At 36.2% G+C, this 22164-nt stretch overlaps 2 protein-coding genes and 1 pseudogene across 2 annotated transcripts; 2 read left to right on the top strand and 1 right to left on the bottom strand.

Annotated features, from left to right (window-relative positions):
* Nucleotides 1-328: 328 nt before the first annotated feature.
* Nucleotides 329-1321, top strand: LOC131415998 (olfactory receptor 9K2). The gene has a single exon (XM_058558056.1). The coding sequence runs from the start codon at nucleotides 380-382 to the stop codon at nucleotides 1319-1321; it is 942 nt and encodes a 313-aa protein (XP_058414039.1). The 5' UTR covers nucleotides 329-379.
* Nucleotides 1322-9990: 8669 nt separating this feature from the next.
* On the bottom strand, nucleotides 9991-11956 carry LOC131416563 (olfactory receptor 9K2-like). Its single transcript, XM_058559232.1, has 2 exons — nucleotides 11930-11956; nucleotides 9991-10956 (listed from the first exon to the last, which is right to left on the bottom strand). Exons 1-2 carry the CDS (start codon nucleotides 11954-11956, stop codon nucleotides 9991-9993), a joined length of 993 nt encoding a protein of 330 aa, XP_058415215.1.
* Nucleotides 11957-18842: 6886 nt separating this feature from the next.
* LOC131415996 (olfactory receptor 9S13-like) lies at nucleotides 18843-19778 on the top strand (annotated as a pseudogene).
* Nucleotides 19779-22164: the final 2386 nt, after the last annotated feature.

The following is a 22164-nucleotide window of genomic DNA, read 5'->3' as shown; positions in this document are numbered from 1 at the left end:
ATTTATTAAATTATTTGTGCTCTCTTCCAATCACTGCTTCATGACATTGAATTTAGTGCGTAAATCATGAGTCAGAAATGTATACAGAAGTGATAGTTCTGCAAATGTGAAAGGCATTTGGGTAGAAAGGCATTGCGTTAGACTCAGAGAAAAAAGATCTAATTCCACTGCTTGTATGAATTAAGGAATAAACCTAACCTGATTCATCATAAGTTGGAATTGGTTTAAATTTGTCACACTAATTTTATGAGTTTAAAATGAGTAATAATTGTAGAATAGCTTTGTAAATCCTAATATCGTAAGAGATTGCTTGTAGCTTGTATCAAAGCCAAGAGTTCATTTGTTTATTTTTCCTTGTGCCTGTCAGCAGGTTTCTGCCATGGGTGACAGAGGAACAACGAATCACTCAGAAGTGACTGACTTCATTCTTGTCGGCTTCAGGGTCCGCCCAGAGCTCCATATCCTCCTCTTCCTGATATTTCTGCTTGTGTATGCCATGGTCCTTCTAGGGAATGCGGGGATGGTGGCCATTATAATGACTGATCCCCGGCTGAACACACCAATGTATTTCTTCCTAGGCAACCTCTCCTTCGTTGATCTCTTCTACTCATCTGTTATTGCACCCAAGGCTCTGATCAACTTCTGGTCTGAGAGCAAGTCCATCTCCTTTGCAGGCTGTGTGACTCAGTTCTTTCTCTTTGCCCTCTTCATTGTGACTGAGGGATTTCTCCTGGCAGCCATGGCTTATGACCGCTTCATTGCCATCTGCAACCCACTCCTCTACTCTGTCCAGATGTCAACACGTCTCTGCTCTCAGTTGGTGGCTGGTTCCTATTTCTGTGGCTGCATCAGCTCAGTTCTTCAGACCAGCATGACATTTACTTTATCCTTTTGTGCTTCTCGGACCATTGACCACTTTTACTGTGATACTCGCCCACTTCAGAGACTATCTTGTTCTGACATTTTTATCAATAAAATGGTTTCTTTTTCCTTAGCTAGCGTCATTACCTTGCCTATCATCATGGTTATCATTGTTTCTTACTTGTATATTGTGTCCACAGTTCTAAAGACACGCTCCAGTGAGGGACGTAAGAAAGCCTTCTCCACGTGCAGCTCTCACCTAGGAGTCGTGAGTGTGCTGTATGGTGCTGTCTTTTTTATGTATCTCACTCCTGACAGATTTCCTGAGCTGAGTAAAGTGGCCTCCTTATGTTACACCTTAGTCACTCCCATGTTGAATCCTTTGATTTACTCTCTGAGAAACAAAGACGTCAAAGAAGCTCTAAAGAAACTTCTAGAGAAGAAAAATACTATTCTGTGATTATTATTTCCCTTCCACCAAAGGAGTTGTGGCTGTTTATTTCATACTCTTTGTGGCCACTAGTGAAAATTATTCTCCTGAACATCATAAAAACCTTATCAGAAGCTTTTTCAAGGTGATGTACCCTTCCCATGTATTATTATTTTTTCCCTCTGAGACATTGTTAATCCTGAACGTCCTGGATATTGGAGATGTCCTGGACATTACAGGAGCATTTTTCAAGATGAACCGTCCTACTGATCTCAAATAACATTTTATTTCACAGAATTGATTTCTATTTATTTTCATGGCATTCCTCTGAGTACTATTATTATATTTTATGATAGTTTTAAGCAGCATTTTGTCTGGTGCTTGTCTTTGGAATTGCTCCTCCCCTTACACACAATCACTGATAACAGACAATAGTGCCCAACGTATTTCTTTAAATGAAACAGCTCCCAATTTTGTAACTAATTTCTTTAGTATAAAAGAGTTATTAAATTTTTACTTCGAATCAAGGATTTTATATGTGTTATATTGAGAGGAAATAATAATATGAAGATACAAACAATAATTTATCTTCACTATATACATTAACTGGGAAGACTGTGTATTGTGTGTGTCAGACATGTGGAGAGCTCTAAGGTACTACTAGTTGCTAGAACATAGTATAAAGAACCAAAGTGGGAGATAGAGATATGCAAACATTTTTAGAAATCATTCCCTCTATCTGGATCTTCATAATGTTTTCCTGTATTAATTATTGTGAGGAACATTTATTAAAGTTAAAGAAACACGACAGTCATCAAAACAGAGTGTGATCCAAAATTTACTCATCCATGCTGGTGAATGCTTATTTATTTGATTAATTTTATTGACTACCTGTGCACTATATTCTGGTCTTGTGGTAGGCTCAGGTATAAATAACCTCGTTCTTTAGGGAGCTTACAATTTAGTGTAAGAGTTACATCCTTGGACAGACAATTAAAATGTAGAGGTTTGTATGCAAAGACAAACATAGAGATTGCAAGGTGAGTGCCTGAGAGCAGGTGGTTGGTAATTAGGGAAAATCGTCAGGGCTATGTGGAAGATATATGTAAAGGGGATAAGATTAGAGTCAGGGAAAATGCTGTATCAGTTCTTGTTAGTGATGTGGGCTTGAAGTATGCCAACGTAAGTGAAAAAATGCTCATTTGAAAAATTACTGGTAAAAATACAGGTAAAATACAGAACATATTCACTAATTAGTATGTACCAAAGGAGGTGTGTCTCACCATTTCTGAACTTGAATGATGTGCATGGTGATGGTACAAACAGATAAAAAGTAAAGGAGCTCTCAACAAACTAGGATTAGAGGGGAATTTCCTCAATCTGAAAAAGAACATTCACAAAAAATCTACAGCTAAGTTCACATTTAATGGTGAGAAACTAGAAGCTTTCCAGTTAATATCAGGAACAAGGCAAGGATGTTCCCTCTCGCCACACATTTTCAACATCCTATTGGAATTCTTAGCTAATGCAATAGACAAGAAAATGTAATAAATGTGTTACAGGCTAAGTTATGTCTTGCCAAACTCATATGTTGAAGGCTTAACCCCCTGGTACTGCAGTATGTGACTGCAGTCATATTTGGAGACAGGGCCTTCAAAGAGGTAATTAAAATAAAGCTGTTGTGGTGGGCTCTAATACAACTTGACTGGTGTCTTTATAAGGAGAGGAGATTATGACACACAGAGAGACACCAGGGGTGCATGTGCACTGAGGGACAGTCATGTGAAGAGGGAGCAGGAGGGCGGCCATCTGCAAGACAAGGAAAGAGGCCTCAGAGGAGACCAAATCCACTGGCAGCTTCATCTTGGACGTCTAGTCTCCAGAACTGTGAGAAAATAAATTTGTTGTTTAAGCCACCCAGTCTGTGGTATGTTGATATGGCAACCCAGGCAAACTAATTCAAAAAGGTATACAGATTGGGAAGGAAGACAAAAAACTATCTTTGTTCACAGATGACTTGAATGTCTATGTAGAAAATATGAAAGAATTGACAAAAACACTCCTGAAACTAGTAAGAGAGTATAGGAAGTTTGTAGGATACATGGTTAATAATCAAAAGTCAATTCCTTTCCAGATACCAGCAAAGAGCAATGAGACATCAATATTGTCAAGACGTCAGTTCTTCCCAGCTGGATCTACACATTTAACGCAATCTCATTCAAAATCCCAGCAAGTTATTTTGTGGATATCAACAAAATTTGGATATTGAATCTAATGTTTATGTGGAGAGGCAAGAGACCCAGCATAGCCAACACAATATTGAAGGAGAAGAACAGAATCAGAGAATTGACACTACGCAACTTCAAGACTGAACACAGCTACAGTAATCAATACAGTGTGATATTGGTGAAAAAATGAAAACAGATCAAGAGAACAGAATGGAGAGAGTAGAAATAGAGCCACTTAAATATAACCAACTGATCGTTTACAAAAGAGCAAAGGTAATACAACGGAGATAAGATAGTCTTTTCAACAAACAGTGTTGGAACAACTGGACTTCCACATGCAAAAATGTGAACCTAGATGTAAACCTTACACAATTCACAAAAATTAACTCAATTGGATCATAGACCTAAGTGTAAAACACATACTATGAAGCTTCTAGAAGATACCATAGAAGAAAGCTAGATGACCAAGGGTATGGCGATACCTTTTTAGATACGACACCAAAGGCATGATCCATGAAAGACACAATTGATAAGTTTGACTATACTAAAATTAAAAATTTCTGCTCTGTGAAGGACATTGTCAAAGAATGACAAGAAAAGACATAGGCTGGAGAGAAATATTTGCAGAAAACCTATCTGATACAGGATATCCAAAATATACAAGGAACACTGCATACCCATCTATAAGAAAACAAACAATTGATTAAAAAATGGACCAAAGACCTTAACAGACATTTCACCAAAGAAGATATACAGATGGCAAATAAACAAATGAAAAGATATTCCACATCATATGTCATAAGGGAATGCAAATTAAAACGAGACGCCACTACACACCTATCAGAATGGTCAAAATCCAAAACACTGACAATGTCAAATGTTGGGGAGCATGCGAGCCCCAGGAACTCTTATACATTGCTAGTGGGACTGAAAAACAGTACAGCCACTTTGGCAGACAATTTGACAGTTTCTAGCAAAACTAAACATACTCTTTCTATTCATTCCAGCAATTATGCTGCTTGGTTTTTACCCAATTGAGTTGAAAACTTATGTGCACACAGAAACCTGCACTTGGATGTTTATAGGAGCTTTGTTCATAATTGCCAAAACTTGGAAGTAATCAAGATATCCTTCAGTAGGTGAATGGATAAGTAAACTGTGGTATATCCAGACAATGGAATATTATTCAGCATTAAAAAGAAATGAGCTATCCAGCCACGAAAAAACATGGAGGAACTATAAATGCATGTTACTAAGAGAAAGAAGCCAATCTGAAAAAGCTACATGCTGTAAGATTCCAACTATATGACATTCTTTCAGTTATTGTACCTTTAAAGTCCAGAGTAATTATTAAAAATAACATCTATATTTTTGGTGGTGTTCACTTGTTTACTTTTCAGTGACTCTGCTGACCAATTTTATTGAATTCTGTTTGCTCTGAGAGGCCTCTGGTGTCACTTCTCAGAGGCACAACCTTAACTTGTGCACAGTTACTCTCGGATGACAGTGGTTTTATCAGGGCCACCTTTGGCTGTGTCTTCCTCTGATCATTTTGTGGAGTGTTGTGCCTCTCTAGGTTTTCTACTGAGCAGATAGCCTCCACTAATTCTTCTTGGTCCATTGTTTTGAAAACATCTGGGACATGTGTTGCTCTGCAGCCTGATCCAATTAAATTCGGTCCCCTTTGTAAGGACAGTCTTTAAAGCCAGTCTTTGAGGTTTGTTCCAGCTGCAGGAGTGCCCTTATTAGCTGTCTCCTTTCCTGGTTCTCTTTGGTAATCTTTTAGTTGATCGACAGTTAGCTTTTTGCTCTGGTGGAGCTACCAACCTCCTTTTAATTGCTTATTACCAAATATTTGTTATGTTTGTGAGTTCCCTTATGTTTGAACTTTCCCACACTTTCTTCCAAATAAAGTGAATTCACTGGGGGAGAGCTTTGGAGCCCTCTATTTTTATGGCCTGCCTTTCTTTCTAGGTAAAACCTGTGTTCAGCTTTTCTGGAACTGGAGCAGGAACCATGGTGCTGTTCTCTCAGAGTGACACCCCTGCTTTATGAGCAGGATTCTGGGTGAGGTCAGAAGCCTATGGTCTTATAAGCTTGTCTCTCTTGGCATAGAACCTCTATCTTTTGAACTGGGGCAACTAAAATTGGTGCCCCATTATTCTTGGCCTATCATGCCTGGTGTAAAACTTCTACCCTATGAATGGGGCTGGGTAGAGGAAGAGATCTCTAGACATTTTAACTGCTGTCACCTTGACTAGAGCTTCTGCAACATGGATCTGGAGGGGATAAGAAATGTGTGCAGCCTGATACTCTCAAGGTGATATGGTAGCCTTTGACTGGGATCTAGGGGAAGAGGAATTCCTATATTCTTGTCTGAACTTGCCTGAACAAGTGGACTTTCTATCATGGTGGGCTGAGAAAGGGAAGGGATGGAGTGTGCCTGGACTCAAATACATAAGTGCGAATGTTCATCTTAGCTTTATTCACAATATCTAAGAACTGAAAACACCTCCATTGTCCATCAATTTAAGAGGGCAAAGCAAAGTTTGGTATGTGTGCAATGGAAGATGGAATACTACTTAGTAATAAAAAGAATGAACTGGTTACACACGTGACAAAATGAATAGATCTCAAAATCATTTTACTCAGTGTAAGATCCTAATACAAAAGAGTACATACTGTGTGTGTGTGTGTGTGTATACATATATATATGCAAAAAAAATCAGATCACTAGTTATCTGGAATGGATTTGGTAGGAGGCGTGGACTAAAAAGAGACACGATAAATTTTATGGAGGTGATAGAAATGTTCTGTCTCTTGATGTGGTGATGGTTTCACTGATGTATAAAAGTATCAAAAATTTGAGAATTGCACACTCTGATTGAATACAGTTTATTCCACACAAGTTATTCCTCAATAAAGTATTTGAGAAATAATAGTGAGCAGAGCTGTTTTTTTAGATCCAAGGACTTGCATTTTAGAGCAATGACTCAGAAATGCCTTTTTTTCGACTGAAGATTTAATTTGTCCTAAAGAACAGGAAACTACTCAAGGCAATAGAAGATATTTATTACATAAATATCTCAATGGTAAAAGTAGCTAAAACCTTTTAATGTAATTGTCATTAGTGTAGCAGCAGGTGAGTGAAGATTCACCACCATAAACACAATCATTTAAATTAAGAAAACTTTACTAGTTATTGACACTACCATCAGCTGTAATTATAAATTTTATGGGAAGTCACTAGATGAGTTTGAAGAAGTTTCTTGCTTGCATAATGTTTTGGATAAGGGTGTTATTTAGGTACTAAGAATGATGTTTTGAAAAATAACCAAGAATTCCAAAATCCAAAAATTAGCTAAATATTATTAAAGTGATTTTGTACATGACTTGTACTACAACTTTGATTATTTTATAAACAGTCTTATAATGCATATATCATATTTAGAGAATCATATATATACATATGTATGTATGTATGTATGAATTTATTTATATATTTTAATTAATTTTTATTAACATGCTAGGTTTTATTATCATTTTTCAATTTCATCCCTGCTTTCAAGACTTACTCTGTACAGCACATCCATAGTCCTTGAGTCAAAAGTAAAATGAGAAGAGTAAGTTCCAAATAGGAGGGAGAACAGAATATGCCTGATTTAATTCCTGTAGCAATGACAGCAATTACTTGACATCCAGAAAGGAAGGAAAAAAGTCAGCACTGAAAAACTGTTATACATATCCTCTTATGGTGAGGTCTGTTAGCCTTTTTCTCAGCCTGAAGATTCTTTTCTGAGTCAGCTGGGTGACATTGGACATATATTGCTCTAGGGGGTGATTCAATCAGTGACAATTCTTAGTACTTTTCTCAAAGGTATTCTGGTGTGTGTGTGTGTGTGTGTGTCTGTGTGTGTGTGTGTAGAGAGAGAGAGAGAAAGAGAGACATTATGATTATGTTTGTATTTATGACTTATGTGTATATGTGGGGTCTGATAGTGTTTGGGGGTCATGCAGTACAAGGTGAACATAGGAGGACATTCTTCTCCAGTAACAGCAACTCTATTGTTAGGAATTATTTCTCACTTTAATGTAAGACTACTAATATGCAATGAACAAGGACCCTGTGCTTGGGTCTTGGGTGGGCTGGGATTATAAAGAATCAGGAGTCTCTTGCATTGCAGGCGTGTACCATCGCAGGACTCAGAGTGCTGCTTGAAGAATTCTGCATTGTGCTCCCAGAGGAGGGTTAGGACAATGTGCCTCTTTCAACCTAAACATCTTTCTGCTTCATCTCAAGGAGAGAGACAAGACACAGTGACCACTTACCTGAAAATTTTCATAAAGTGTTTCTACCTAGTGAGTCCCCTATATTCCCCAGTAATCCGTATTTTAAAAAATGTGGATGAAAGAGGAGACATTTGCTAACAGTAAAGGAGATTCTTAAAGAAAGACACGAGTAGAGAGATAAATAGATACAGTATTTGCTAAGATACTATTTTGCATCTAATTGGGGGCTCTGTTCATTTCTTTTGGTCATTTAAAAAATCTTTTCTATTAGTTGTCAGCAGAAAGAAAGGTAAAGCCTGAAGTAACAAAGTTAGTGTTACTCAAGATCTGTCTATGGAAATTAAAACATAGGTCTGCTTGGAAAATTGGGGGTGCTCCATGGCAGAGCGTCAGCGAAAGGGGCAGAGAAAATTATTTCCTTCCTCTCTCAGACTTAACAGGACATAGTACCAAGGACATGAGGAAAGAATAAATCTGACAGCGGTTAAATTTATAGATTTAACAAATTTATATGAAATTTACGTAATTTAATCCTTCAAGTAACTCTAAGATGTAGATGCTGTTATGCACCCATTTTCCGTGTGGAAATGAAAGTGCAGAGATGTCCTGTAACTTGTGCAAAGCTACAGATGCACAAACAGAATCTGGAAGCCCCTTCTGACTCCCGAGCTTATTTCCTTAACTCTTACATTAATGATTTACTCTTATTCCTCTTATATTTTCTCCTCATTTTATGAGGTAGTGTTTCCCCTGTCACAGATGCTCAAACATTAGAAGTCATTATTCACTGCTCCCTCATTCTCATTTTCTCAACCATCAGTCAATATCCAGCTTAGTTTACCTGCCATTTTAAACAGAGTCCTTCTCTTCACTATCTGTAACAAGACTGCCCTTGTTAAAGCCACCACAAGCTCTTACTTGGATGACCACAGACTCTCTGTGACTACCATCTTCTCCCTGTGAATATTTATCTTCCACAAAGTTACCAGTGTGATTTTGTAAAATGCCAATTTGAACACAATGCCGCCTTTCCTAAAAATCCCCAGTGCTTACCCCCTGCCTACAGAATAAAGGTCACCTTCCTTGACTTGTCATATTGATCTGCACGATTTCGATGAATTTCCTTTGAAGTCTCATCTCTCACTCCCTGTCTTGTGCACTAAAAATCACTTATTAAACTTTATGCAGTTCACTACACAGTTATTTATTTCCCTTTGCACAGAAACTGTTTATTTCATCTGGCTCAATTCTATTTACTTTTAAAAATGTGCTTAGGAAGTTTTCCCTGACCATTAAGACCACTCAACTTTAGAGACTCCACTCCCTTAGTGTTATTCTATATATGTCTTTTCACTGGGGTTACCATGTGGCAGTTTAGTTCTCTACTCAGCTATTTTTCCCTCATTTGATTGTGAGGTTAAGAATAGAAATTACTTATTCCTAGGGGTATTCATATGGCAAAGAGTGCATCAAAATTCAATAAATATCAATTTGATGAATTAATGCTCAGAAAGGCATATATGACAAAAAATATTTTCTTGTGGATTGTTATTACAATTTCTTGTGAAAGGGAAAATTTGCAAGAATAATTTATTGATTTAGTAGATATTTGATGGTGGACAAAATAATAATGATCCAAGCAAGAGAAACCATGAAATAAATGCGTCACTCATTCAGTCTCTGGACAATTAAAGGTGACTCACATGTCATCCTTAGGACTCTGTGCCCTGCAGAGTATCTGATTCTGTCACTGAGCACTCAAAAAGATTTCTTCAGTAAATCTGATATTTTGTTCTGTCTCCTTATTATATCATATTTTGTTATCTCTACCAATTACATACATATCTACAAAACATATTACTGATTCAAAATAAATGATACATCCCAAATAACATCCTCAGAGAGCCAACAGGAAACTAGGAATATATTTTCCCCAAAGACAAATGACTTGTCATTCAGTATCTTTACCCAAAATGAGGTTGAAATATGTAGAAAGCCTATTCCTCTCCAAAATCAACAGTCAGGCAAAATATAGTCCAAATGTATTTTTCAGCTGTAAGTAAGTGGAATTCAAATAAATAGGCTAATAAGATTAAATATTTCTAAGACCAATGCGTGCATTCTTTGCTTCAGTGCTTCCCCAAATTGTCACGATGTCCAGGTCCTTCAGCTATTTCAATGTTAAAAAAGAATTAAGTAATAATCTTTTTTTTCCCCCAGGATCTTTCTCAGAGCTTCCTTGACATCTTTGTTTCTCAGAGAGTAAATCAAAGGATTCAACATGGGAGTGACTAACGTGTAACATAAGGAGGCCACTTTACTCAGTTCAGGAAATTTGTCAGGAGTGAGATACACAAAAAAGCCAGAGCCATACAGCACACTCACGACTCCTAGGTGAGAGCTGCATGTGGAGAAGGCTTTCTTACGTCCCTCAGTTGAGCGTATCTTTAGAACTGTGGACACAATATACATATAGGACACAATAATGACAATTATGGTAGGCAAAATAATAATGCTGCATAGGAAAAAAGAAACCACCTTAAGAATGTAGAGATCAGAACAAGAAATCCTCTGAAGCGGATGGTAATCACAGTAAAAGTGATCTATGGCCCGAGAAGCACAAAAGGGTAAAGTAAATGTCATGCTGGTCTGAAGAACTGAGCTGATGCAGCCACAGAAATAGGAACCAGCCACCAACTGAGAGCAGAGATGTGTTGACATCTGGACAGAGTAGAGGAGTGGGTTGCAGATGGCGATGAAGCGATCATAAGCCATGGCTGCCAGGAGAAATCCCTCAGTCACAATGAAGAGGGTAAAGAGGAAGAGCTGGGTCACACAGCCTACAAAGGAGATGGACTTGTTCTCAGACCAGAAGTTGATCAGAGCCTTGGGTGCAATAACAGATGAGTAGAAGAGATCAACGAAGGAGAGGTTGCCTAGGAAGAAATACATTGGTGTGTTCAGCCGGGGATCAGTCATTATAACAGCCATCATCCCAACATTCCCTAGAAGGACCATGGCATACACGAGCAGAAATAGCAGGAAGAGGAGGATGTGCAGCTCTGGGCGGACCCTGAAACTGACAAGAATGAAGTCAGTCACTTCCGAGTGATTGCTTGTTCCCCTGTCACCCATGGCTGAAACCTGCTGAGAGGAACAAGGCAACAAATGAAATCTTGGCTTTGATTCTAGTGACATAAATACTCTCTTATATGTAGAAATAAATTATTTACAATTTAGTTAAATATTGCATATGAAACAATTTTAAAGTCATGAAGAATCAAGAATTTGGACCAGATAACACTAGTGTTCTGAGACTATTGTTCTAATAAGCAGTGAAATTTCTTTGTTTATTGTATGTAAATCATGTTTTCCCGGGGAGTTCCAGAAGAATGCAGCGTATTTTATTGTGTAATTTTACTCACACTCTGAATTTGTATTCTTAATATATTTATAGTTAAATAATGATATTTATACAAAGTAGGAGTATTACACATAATCTAGAACAGGAGTATTAGATATAATCTCAAATAAGAGCTTACACATAATCTCTGTGATAGTTTTGGATCTATTATGATAGCCAAATCAGTCTTTGAATCATTATATTACGGTAACAAATATGTTTAAAGATATTTTTCCTCAATCTATTTAGTTTCCATTATTACTGAAGCCATCTTTGAAAACAGAATAAAAATAGGTAAATTATTGGTATGTCAAAATTAATGGCACCAAAAAATCACTAAGCCTAGTTAAAATAAAATTCTCTAAAGCTATTTCCAAATATATGTTCATTTTCTCAGCTGAAGGTCATTCCTCCATTTACATGCATGTTGATTGCACCATTATAAACATTTCATATCCATTAATAATTGTTTAAATTAAAAGTGCCACAACCATTTAGCCCTTCTTTGAAGCAGGCAGAGAAGCTGGCGAGCAGTCCAGTCCTGACACTGCGATAGATGACTTTCTGCCAAAGCTGCATCAATTCACGGGCTCTCACTCTCCAGTCAGGGCAAGGCATGTATATATAAAGGAAAATTCCTTCCTGAATTCTCGTATACTTTATACGTCTTAAAGTAAGGATAGCGGGATAACCATGGATATTTAAGGAGCATAGAACCTTGTGTCCTCCAGAGTCCATGATCATCTGGGACAGTATCAATAGTGGTTGTTTGAGATGGCCTCAGTTATTGTTATTCCTGTGAAATCTTTTTTCAGATATTTCAGCATTGAAGTTTTGCTCACCCTCTGGCATGGATTCCACTGGGAGAGGAGTAATCATAGAGTCAATTATGGAGACATGAGTGCAGGCTCCAGGGCTGCTGTCCACGAGGACTGCAGGAACTCAGAGACAAGCAGATAGTCTAATAATAGTCCAAGTACGAGGAACTCTTTCTTCTCTGGTTGTGTGTATCCTTTGGGAAGTTTCTCTGGACTTACTTTCTTCATTGACAAAGAAAATCTTTCTAGTAATTATCACAGCATACGTATTGATAGGCACAGAGAAACAGATTTAAAAGTTTATACTATATTAGAAAAGTTTTAGATAAGCGAATATTTTAAATTACGTAGCAAATTACAATGCTATGTTTAAAAAAGACAATAATTTATTCCAAATTATTGTTTACCTGTCTTTTCTTGATGCAGACATATTTCATGATGCGGTAAATACCCTGTAAATTGCAAAATCAGGCAATGTTTTGCACATTGTATACTTTTGTATATATAAATACTAAAGAGTTAGAAAATATAATGAAAGAAATGATAGCATTCAGTAAAATTATTTTAAAATCTTTAGTAAAAATATTTATAAGAAATCAGAATCTATATTTAAAAATTCTTTAATAACTACTGTGTGACTGAAAGACTAGATTATAGCCAGAGACATAATACTCTATTTAATGAGCCTAATATTATAAGGATGTCATTTTTTATAAATATTTCCATAAGTTAATTGTAATCCTATTATTGAAAATCCCTCTTTTAATTAAATATTATTCTTGAATTTTTCTGGAATTGTTTTGTGTGTAAAGATAGCAAAATGCTACGAGACCAGAGCTTCCCGTTATTATAATACAGTATTGGTAAAAGTTAGGTCTGTGTAGGAAAAGAAAGCAGTTTAGGTATTTTAAACAGGAAATTATTCATTAGGGTGAATTGAGGCCTATCGAATTTGGAAAGGCTGGAGGAACTTCTGGCTGACACTCTTCTAATGACTCCTGGAGCGATATAGGATTAATTCACACAGAGAGCTACCATCGGAGTTATGATTTAAAAACATAGCACCATAACTCTGATCCATGGATCAGATACACAGAATCAAAAGATGCCACTACTTCCTCATCCATCAAAATAGCTCCTTTAGGAAGTTGGCGGGCTCAACATTGCTGCAGAAAAAGGCCCACTTGTTTCCACAACCTTCCTAAGTGGTAGAAAAGAAACAGAAAGATAATGCCCTTCTGAATTCTGAGTTTGTATGGATCTAATTGGTAGAACAAAATCTGTGTCGAGAACCTTAGTAGCAGGAGACATTTTAACTTTCCAACATCTCCAACTAGAAAGCACATGGGGTGGAGCTTGGATATCTAATCTTTATAATCCAATATATTTTTTCCTCATCTTAAACTTCTCACAATACCATTAGCCGTAACAACATGCTACTACTTATAAATACATAAGAAACATCTACTGGCATTCACAATAGGTGAGACATAAAGAAACCCTCAACAAATTCAGAGATTGAAATCATTCACTGTATGTTCTTTGATCATGTCAACTTAATATGCAAATCAATAACAATTAGGCAACTGGAAAGCTCTATGGGCATGGGCATTAAAAATAAACACTTTCTAGGGGCTGGCTTGGTGACATAGTGGTGAAGTTTGCATGCTCCGCTTCGTCGGCCCAGGGTTCGCAGGTTCGAATCCGGGGCACAGACCTATGCACCACTTATCAAGCCATGCTGTAGTGGCATCTTATATAAAGTAGAGGAAGATGGGCACAGATGTTAGCCCAGGGCCAATGTTCCTCAGCAAAAAGAGGAGGATTGGCAACAGATGTCAGCTCAGGGCTAATCTTCCTCACACACACACACACACACACACACACACACACACAAAATACACTTCCTAAAAATCCGTGGGTAAAAAGAAATCAAACTAAATTATAATAAATTATGATCTAGCTAAACTTCTGGGATGCAGAAAAAGAAGTATTTAGACGGATACACAAAGCCTTATATGTAAATATTATAAAGGAGAAAAGTGGGAACATCAATAAATTAATCTACCTTAAGAATGTGAAATAGAAAACAGCAAGTTAAACCAAAAAATAAAAGAAAGTAAATAATATAGATACAAATTAGTTAAATAGAAAAAAGGTGAATAATATAGAATATTCACATGGCTTAACTTTGCTTCTTTGAAGGATTAGTAAGATTGTAGTAAGAAAGAATTTTAGAGAGACTGTGGCAGCTCAAATTTGTGGGACGTCTTACTAAAGAGGAAAGAGGGATGCTGAGAAAGATCTCCAAAAATTAAAAATGAATTATAGTGAATTTTTGGCTGAATAATAATTTGTATATGCCTAAGAGAAAACCCATGAATCTGGGCAAAAATCCTCATATCTGAGGAAAATAAAAGCTGCCTGTGCGCTGGAAGCCAAACAATTCTAAGAACTTTCACAGAGCCGGGAAACATTAAATTTTCAGTGTCTAAAGTGCAGACCTCATTGAAGATATAGGACACTCAGTTAAGACTCCAGAAGGGTTATGCTTTGCAGTTGAGCTTAACAAGCTCTAGAGTAAATTCTACCCTAAAACAGACCTAACACACCCTAAAAACAGTCTTCAGTAGGATAAAGCTGATCTGTAAGTACCTACCTACCAACCCAAATTCTCATACTTTTTAAAGGTACAAAACCAAAATTTAAACATTGAACAACACAACATTTATAATGTTTGGTATACAATCAAAAACGACCAGTCCTATGAAGAAGCATGAGAATATGAGTTAGTCAATAGACATATGCAGGGATGACATAGATGAATAAATTAGTAGACACTTATAAATTTTCACATGGATTTTATGGCAAATGTGAAGAAATGAAAAAATAAATGGAGAATATGGGAAAGAAACAAATGGATATCCTAAAACAGGAAAACACAATATCTGAACTGAAAATACACAGGATGGATTTAAAAGCAGATTACACATTACAGGAGAAAAGATTGTACACTTGAATACATAGCAATAGAAACAAACTAACATGAGCATAGAGTTAAGGGAGATAAAAAATGAATAGACATTAGTGACAACCGAGAAAATATTACAAATGTAATTGAAGAAGTGGGGCCAGAAAAATATTAGAAACTATAGTGGGCAAATTTTCCTCAAAGTTTATGACAACTATAGACATATACATGTAAGAAAATTCACAAAATCCAAGCAGGATAAACAGAAAACAAAAACAAAACACACTAAAGCACAACAGAATATAACTTCTCAAAATGAGTGCAAAAGAAAACATTGAGAAAGTAGCCAGAGGGAAAAAGAGACATTCCATACAAGCAAACGGAAGTTAAAGCCTAGACTTTTTGTCAGAAACAATGCAGACTGGAAGACAATGGAAGGACATCCTTATAGTGATTTCTAAAAACTCCTAATACAGAACCATGTTTCTGGTGAAAATAAATTTAAAAAAATTACAAAAGAGGGTAGATGTACTTAGCACACTGCATCTTGTCTGTCTCTCTTTAAAACACTTCTCAAACTTGGACTGAATTCATGGAACAACTATTTGAAGATTCTAAAAATAATAGCAGGTGCATTGGGGGAAGAATGTGAGAACTGAAAGTACCACTGAATTGACAGTTGACCACTTATTTTCTCCAGTACACCTCTACCTAGACTCAAGGCCGCCAAAACCCCAGAGTTGATATCAGCACAGACAGAGAAGCATCCTCAAATCATAAAGATGTGAATTACTTACATTTCACTCAATGATTCTGAGACTTTTAATGGAATGATTCTGAAATTTCCTGCCTTCCTGCTCTGTGATTGTTCCATTAAAACCTCATATCTGTTTGTAAATAAAACGTTTGATAACCTGCTATCTTCTCAGTGGATATCAATATGGAACAGTGTTCTGTTATTACTAAAATATTCTGTAATGTTTTAACATGCCATCTACACAGGACAAATTAAATTTATACTCTTATTAGCAGGGAAGCCAATGCAACAAAAATGCCAAACTTCTTTGAAGCCACAGTACATGATGTGGATAGTCTCGAAATTTTTTTTTCTAAGATTCTTTCTTTCCCAAAATGTTAGTTGAAGAATCTTTGTACCATCTAGAGTAGTGGTCATCCAACTACAGCCTGTGGGCCAAATCCCGTTAGACTCATTCTTTGACCTATTGTCTATGGCTTTCATAAGACAATGGTAGAACTGAAGATGTATGAAGGGAGGGAATTTCTTTCTCTTTCAACATGCTTCTTGGAGTTTTTCTCTTTTTGGTTCTTGTACCTACTGGGCACTGTGGTTCTCACTCTTGAAGAAACTCTCAGCCATCTAGGATCTTTTAATACTACCTCTTCTTGTGCCTTGAAATCACTGATGGAGGTATGACTGCCTGCTCTTGCTAATCTCTATATTACTTCAAAATCCCCTTTCTTCAACGCTTCCATTAACTGTTTAGCTTATTCTCTGTATTAATTTTCCTCTAACACAAGCATGATATATTTACAATAGAGATAAGAAATGAATTTCTAAAAGTAAGGGTTGTAGTCCATTCAAAGGAAGTATTGTGAATGTCCCTCTGTGTAAGTCATGAAAATAAAAGAAGAATCAAGTACTTCTCACCCAAATGTATTTTTTAATTATTTTGTTATATAGGTAAAGGTTTAGTTCCCATGTCCTCTAGAGAGCCTGTCTAACTCTCTAAAGGTCTGGTAAGTTTACTAATTAATAATTTATTCTGTCTTTTTTTCACATGATACAAAATACATTACGGGTGAGAAGTTCTTGTAGTCCCTGGTGATTATCTTTCAGAGGGAATGCTCACACTGTGGTTTACCTCCCCGTGGGAGAATTTCTCTCGGGATCCTTCCCAGGTCTACTTGTTGGTTTAATCAAAGAAAAAGTACAGTAAACTGGAGAGAGAGAGAGAAGCTACAACTTTTGCCTGTACTTGTCCATCTTAGCAGTTTGAGTGATGATGTGAACAGTGAGGAAATGCAGTTCACATTGCAGAAAACTTCTTGTTACACAAAGGTTTGCTTCTTTTCATACTTTTGTTTCTTCATGAATGTACTTGATTTCACATACAGTGAGGGTGTACTAAGAGGTAGTATTCATTCTTTAGTCTATGTCTTATATTTAATTTATTCTCAACGCTCTTCTTTTAGATAGCTTTAGTTACATTTCTTCCTTTTTTTTCCAGTTTTTCTGTTGAAACCAGAAACTTGTTTATGTAAAGTATGAATTTAAGGAAACTAGCATTTTTATAGTTACTAGGCCCTACCAGAGGTTATTTTGACCATTCCTATGTCTTCTAAAATCAATCAGTCAACATTTCTGTTAACCTTTAGTTTTTTCAAGAAAGTAGATATTGTAACTGGACCAAATTGATTCTAATATACTTCCATAGTCCCAATCACCTGAATAGAATGTCAAAAGCAGTGAAATTATAGCAATGACAACAGTAAAAATTAAAAGTGATATTATAAGAGACACTGTATAATTTATATCATATAATTTTATTTATTATATATAATTTATATATAAATTTATATATCTACAAATTATAAATTTATATGAATATAATATGATAAACTACATTTTCATAGTATGTGAATTGTTGAATTTATCCTTTGTCAGTTTTCCTTTATGTTTTATGATAGATTATTGACTAGTAAAGCACTAGGCTGCTCAACCTCATGACTCATTATGCCTCTTAAATCTGTTTTTCTGTTACTCCATTTATAAAATGAGAATAAACATTAATTCCTTTCTCTACCTCTCCACTGTAATTTATTTACAAACATTTCATAGTCATAATAGCATAAACCTAAATAAATATGATGTAAGCTTGTTTAAATAGATGTCTTTTTTTTTTCATTTGTAGCTGTCTTTAAATTGCCCTGTGTGCCTTCTGTCTTTCGTATGCACAGAACTTTGTATTTCTAATTAGATTTGTCTGTTTCTGAAAAGACAGAAAAATCTTTGCCTAAGAATTTAGAATTCTCCACGTGCATTCCATTCTGCAAAATCCAAAAGGAGCAAAAGAGGGAAGGAAGGAAGGAAGGGAGGGAGGGAGAGAGGGGGACAAACAATAAGTGTGATTTCTGTGTGTTCAGGAAATATAAGCAAGAGTCATTTCTGTTTTTAGCAGATAAACTGTGCCTCTAATCCTGTATGTCATAAGGACAAAGATAATGGAAGAAATAAGGATAAGAGGTTAACATGTAAAAGGATGAAATTTTCTCAGGATCTGAGGTCTTCTTTCTAATATAAGAAAGACAGATACAATTTTTGTATATTATTTTTCTATAGTAGATAAACTACATAATCATTAAAAAAGTAAAATGAGACCATCAATTGGATAGATTTTTACTTTGAGTAAAATCCTAAGTGGATTATAATGTTTGTGAGAAAATTCTTCCACTAAAGGAGACAACTTTCAACAGCAATAAACTGATAATGAATCAAGAAATTAAAAGAAAACAGCTGTTGTTTCCAGACATTTTCCTAGACCCCCATTTCGCCAGTGCACACTTAGAGAGCAAAAACTGTATCATATGCAAATACGTATATCTAAAAAGGCTAATCAATCAGAGTGAACTCTTCACTAGGAAGACTTTTTGAAAATGTTAATCCGTTCTTTATGTTCCTTGGTGTTTTGTAAAATATTGGGAATATGATGAAACAAAAATTTTTCCATGCTGGTTACTAATTATTTTTACTAGAACAAATATTCTGATCACTCATTTCTTTCATTTTTACCATCTCTCCAGTTCCACCTATGTCCCAGCTATGAAGAGTGAGCTTAATAGGACTTACTCAGAGGTGACTGAGTTTATTCTGCTGGGGTTCAGAACCCCTCCAAAGCTACAGACCCTCCTATTCCTAGTGTTCTTGCTGCTCTACATGGTCACTGTGGTGGGAAATATCAGCATGATAATTGTCATTAAGATGGACTCCAGACTTCAAACGCCTATGTATTTCTTCCCTAGGAACTTGTCCTATTTAGATCTCTGCTACTCCACAATCATTGCTCCCAACACTTTAGCCAACTTCTTGTCTAATGAAAAGAAAATTTCTTACAATGGCTGCTCAATTTTTCTTCTTTGCCCTGTTTGTCACAACTGAAAGCTTTCTGCTGGCTGTCACGGCTTTTGATGGATTCTGGGCCATTTGCTCCCCTCTCCTTTACCTTGTGAAAATGTCCCAGAAAGTCTGTGTTTCATTGGTAACTGGATCCTATATCTGTGGATGCATCAACTCCATGGTCCAAACAGCTTTCACCTTCAGTTTGCGTTTCTGTGAGAAAACAGATTGGACCACTTCTTCTGTGATGTCCCAGCCCTGATCAAGATCTTGTATGTTGACAGCTTTGTGAATGAGATTGTACTGTTTATTCTCTCTGCTCTCAGCATCATCAACACCGTGATATCATTCTGGTTTTCTATGCTTCTATCCTCTCCACTGTCCTGAAGATCACCTCGACCCATGACAGGAGTTATTTCCTCTCCACCTGTGGCTTCCATATAGCAGTGGTGAGTCTATTCTACAGCACTGTGTTCTTCATGCATGCCCAACCTGGGGCCATCTCCTCACCAGAGCAAAGCAAGATGGTAGCTGTGCTCTACACACTTATAATACCAATGCTAAACCCTCTAACATATAGTCTGAGAAACAGAGAAAGATGCTGTGAAAGGTGCTGTGAAAAGAATATCACACAGGAAATGATTCTCTCACTGATATATGTAAAATCATTACATAATGGACAAATTTTGTTTTCTAAGAGTCCTGGTCATATGGTCCCAGTAATACGGCTGCCCCCATCTCCACTCACAGTGGTGCCAGCAGCTGTGTGAGAATCCCCAACCTGGATTGCTGCCATTGTGGAGGGGGAGAGGGGTCCATTCTGTTAGTTCCACTGCTTCCTGGGGCTCCATTCCACCAACCTTTAGATTTATAGCTATGTGAATCTCTCAGTGTCCTGTTGCGTTGTGTAGGGAATCCTCTGTTGTTTAATGGATGTCTGTTTAGTTATAACTCGAGGAGAGATACAAAGAGAACAACTCACTCCGCCATGATGCTGACATCAAACTCTATAACATAATTTTCTCAAATATTTCGTGTACATACATTCAGCATCACGGGAGACAGTATTGTAATTTTTGCTTCAACCATCAAACATAATTTAGAAAACCTAAGAGAAGGGAAGTTTATTGTATTTATCAGTGATATATATTATTACGCTTCGAATTTCAACTTTTCTATGTAAGCTCTTACAGCTATGACTTTTCATAAATCAAATTTCCCTTCTCCCAACAGAAATTTAATTCTCTTAAAATCAGGGTAGTATATGTCATTCATACTCATTGTTACCATTCATTTTTCTTCACTTTTGTCATTTTTAATATTTTCTTATTCTATATATGTTTCTCTTTTGTATGTTTTTTTGAGAAAATAGTATTTCTGCTGTTTTCATCTTTGGGAAGTATAGGTGCATATTACATCACCTGTGTCTTCGTTTAGCAAAGGCGTCACATTTTTACCTTTCAACTTTTAAGATTCAACAAATTCTTATAACTCTTCTTTTATGAATAGTATTGTTTTCTGAGCCTTGTAAAATTATACATATCTTTCAGTTTGTCTTATACTATAAACAAATGATCTGGAATGTAATAGAATTTTTCCAGAAAATATTATTGTTTTATTTAACAGATGAGAAATATAAAGTCACTATAATTTTATAGATATTTAAAAATATATGCCATATATATATACCTATATGTAGAAAAAGTTTATTTTAATCCTTAAAAGTCAAGTCACACTTACGAGGATCATATGTTTCTCTATGCTCTCTCATCTTGTCTACTGCATCTCAAATGTATCACATTTATTTATTTTTGCTTCCTGCAATAGCAATGTCTCTTCTGCAGTGAGTCTTTCCAATGGTTTAGAGTCTTTTTTGAATCATTTAAAAAATTCCCTTTGATTTAACACATTAAAATTTGTAAGAAAAAGAATTTATACAATATTAGGAAACAGATAAAAAATAAATGGAATGATACGATCCAGGCCCGGATGTACAGAACTGCTCGGGAGTCCCGGAGGGTTGTGGCTCCAGAAGCAAACCTTGGACGCAGCTGCAATTTGCTGCCATCTGGTGGCTGTTGTCCACTCTAAGGATAAAGATTCTGGGTCCTGTGATAGAATGGAACTTCCAGAACAATCGTTAAGAATTCAAAATATTTCCTAGGTTTCCATCCCCATCGTATTGTTCTGAGCAGGGGAGATGGGTTGGAAATCACCAGAAATGTGCAAATCCACCCTGCACCTGCCTGTCTCCCGAGACGAAGGTGTCTGGCATTTTGTTCTTCCCCCTCACGAAAAACAAGTCCTGAAGATCTTATTCTCTGTTTCAGAAAAGAGATGAATAGAAAATGGAAAATATTTGCCCATTATTTTATATCTGAATTTGTCTCGTGTTGAGATATATTTTCACGGGATTTTACTGAATTTTATTTAGAATTGTGTGTATGTTCATCAACGAGACAGAGCATGATTTGGTTTCCTCATTCTAATCATGGCACATTTTAGACTCAAGCTTGTCTTAGTAACATTAAAAGATGGAGAATTTTCCTCCTTTTTTATTCTGAAAAAGAGATTGTATAACATTGAAATTACTCCCTCCTTCAAGGTTTACAAGAACTGACAGGAGATGCCATCTGGATGAGGAGTTTTTATTATGGGAAGAGTTTTGACTTATGATTCAATTGCTTCTTGCTTACCAAAAGGGGTGATAATCAAAATATTTAATAGCTTGCTCAGTAATCGCTATATACAAATGCTCATTTATCAATAAATAAATCAATAATAAAAAATAACCCTTTATCTTCTTGCTAAACTACTTAACTAGTGATAAAGTTTTTAACAAATCATTCTAAAGGTTTCAGAATCTTTTGTTGATTTGTACAAATTGTTGGGTGTAATCTTTGGTGTGTCATGCTGTCACTAAATGCTGTCCGAGCCACAGTTTGATGTCAGGGGACTAGACTTGATCAAGCCATTACAACAGGTGTCCCATTAAATTGAAGGTCATTAGATAATGTGGTGTTTGAAA

This window comes from Diceros bicornis, chromosome 17 (genome assembly GCF_020826845.1).
Source record: "Diceros bicornis minor isolate mBicDic1 chromosome 17, mDicBic1.mat.cur, whole genome shotgun sequence".
NCBI classification, from domain to species: domain Eukaryota; kingdom Metazoa; phylum Chordata; class Mammalia; order Perissodactyla; family Rhinocerotidae; genus Diceros; species Diceros bicornis.
Note: the sequence above shows the minus strand (reverse complement) of the source record. Positions and strands in the feature narration are given on the sequence as shown.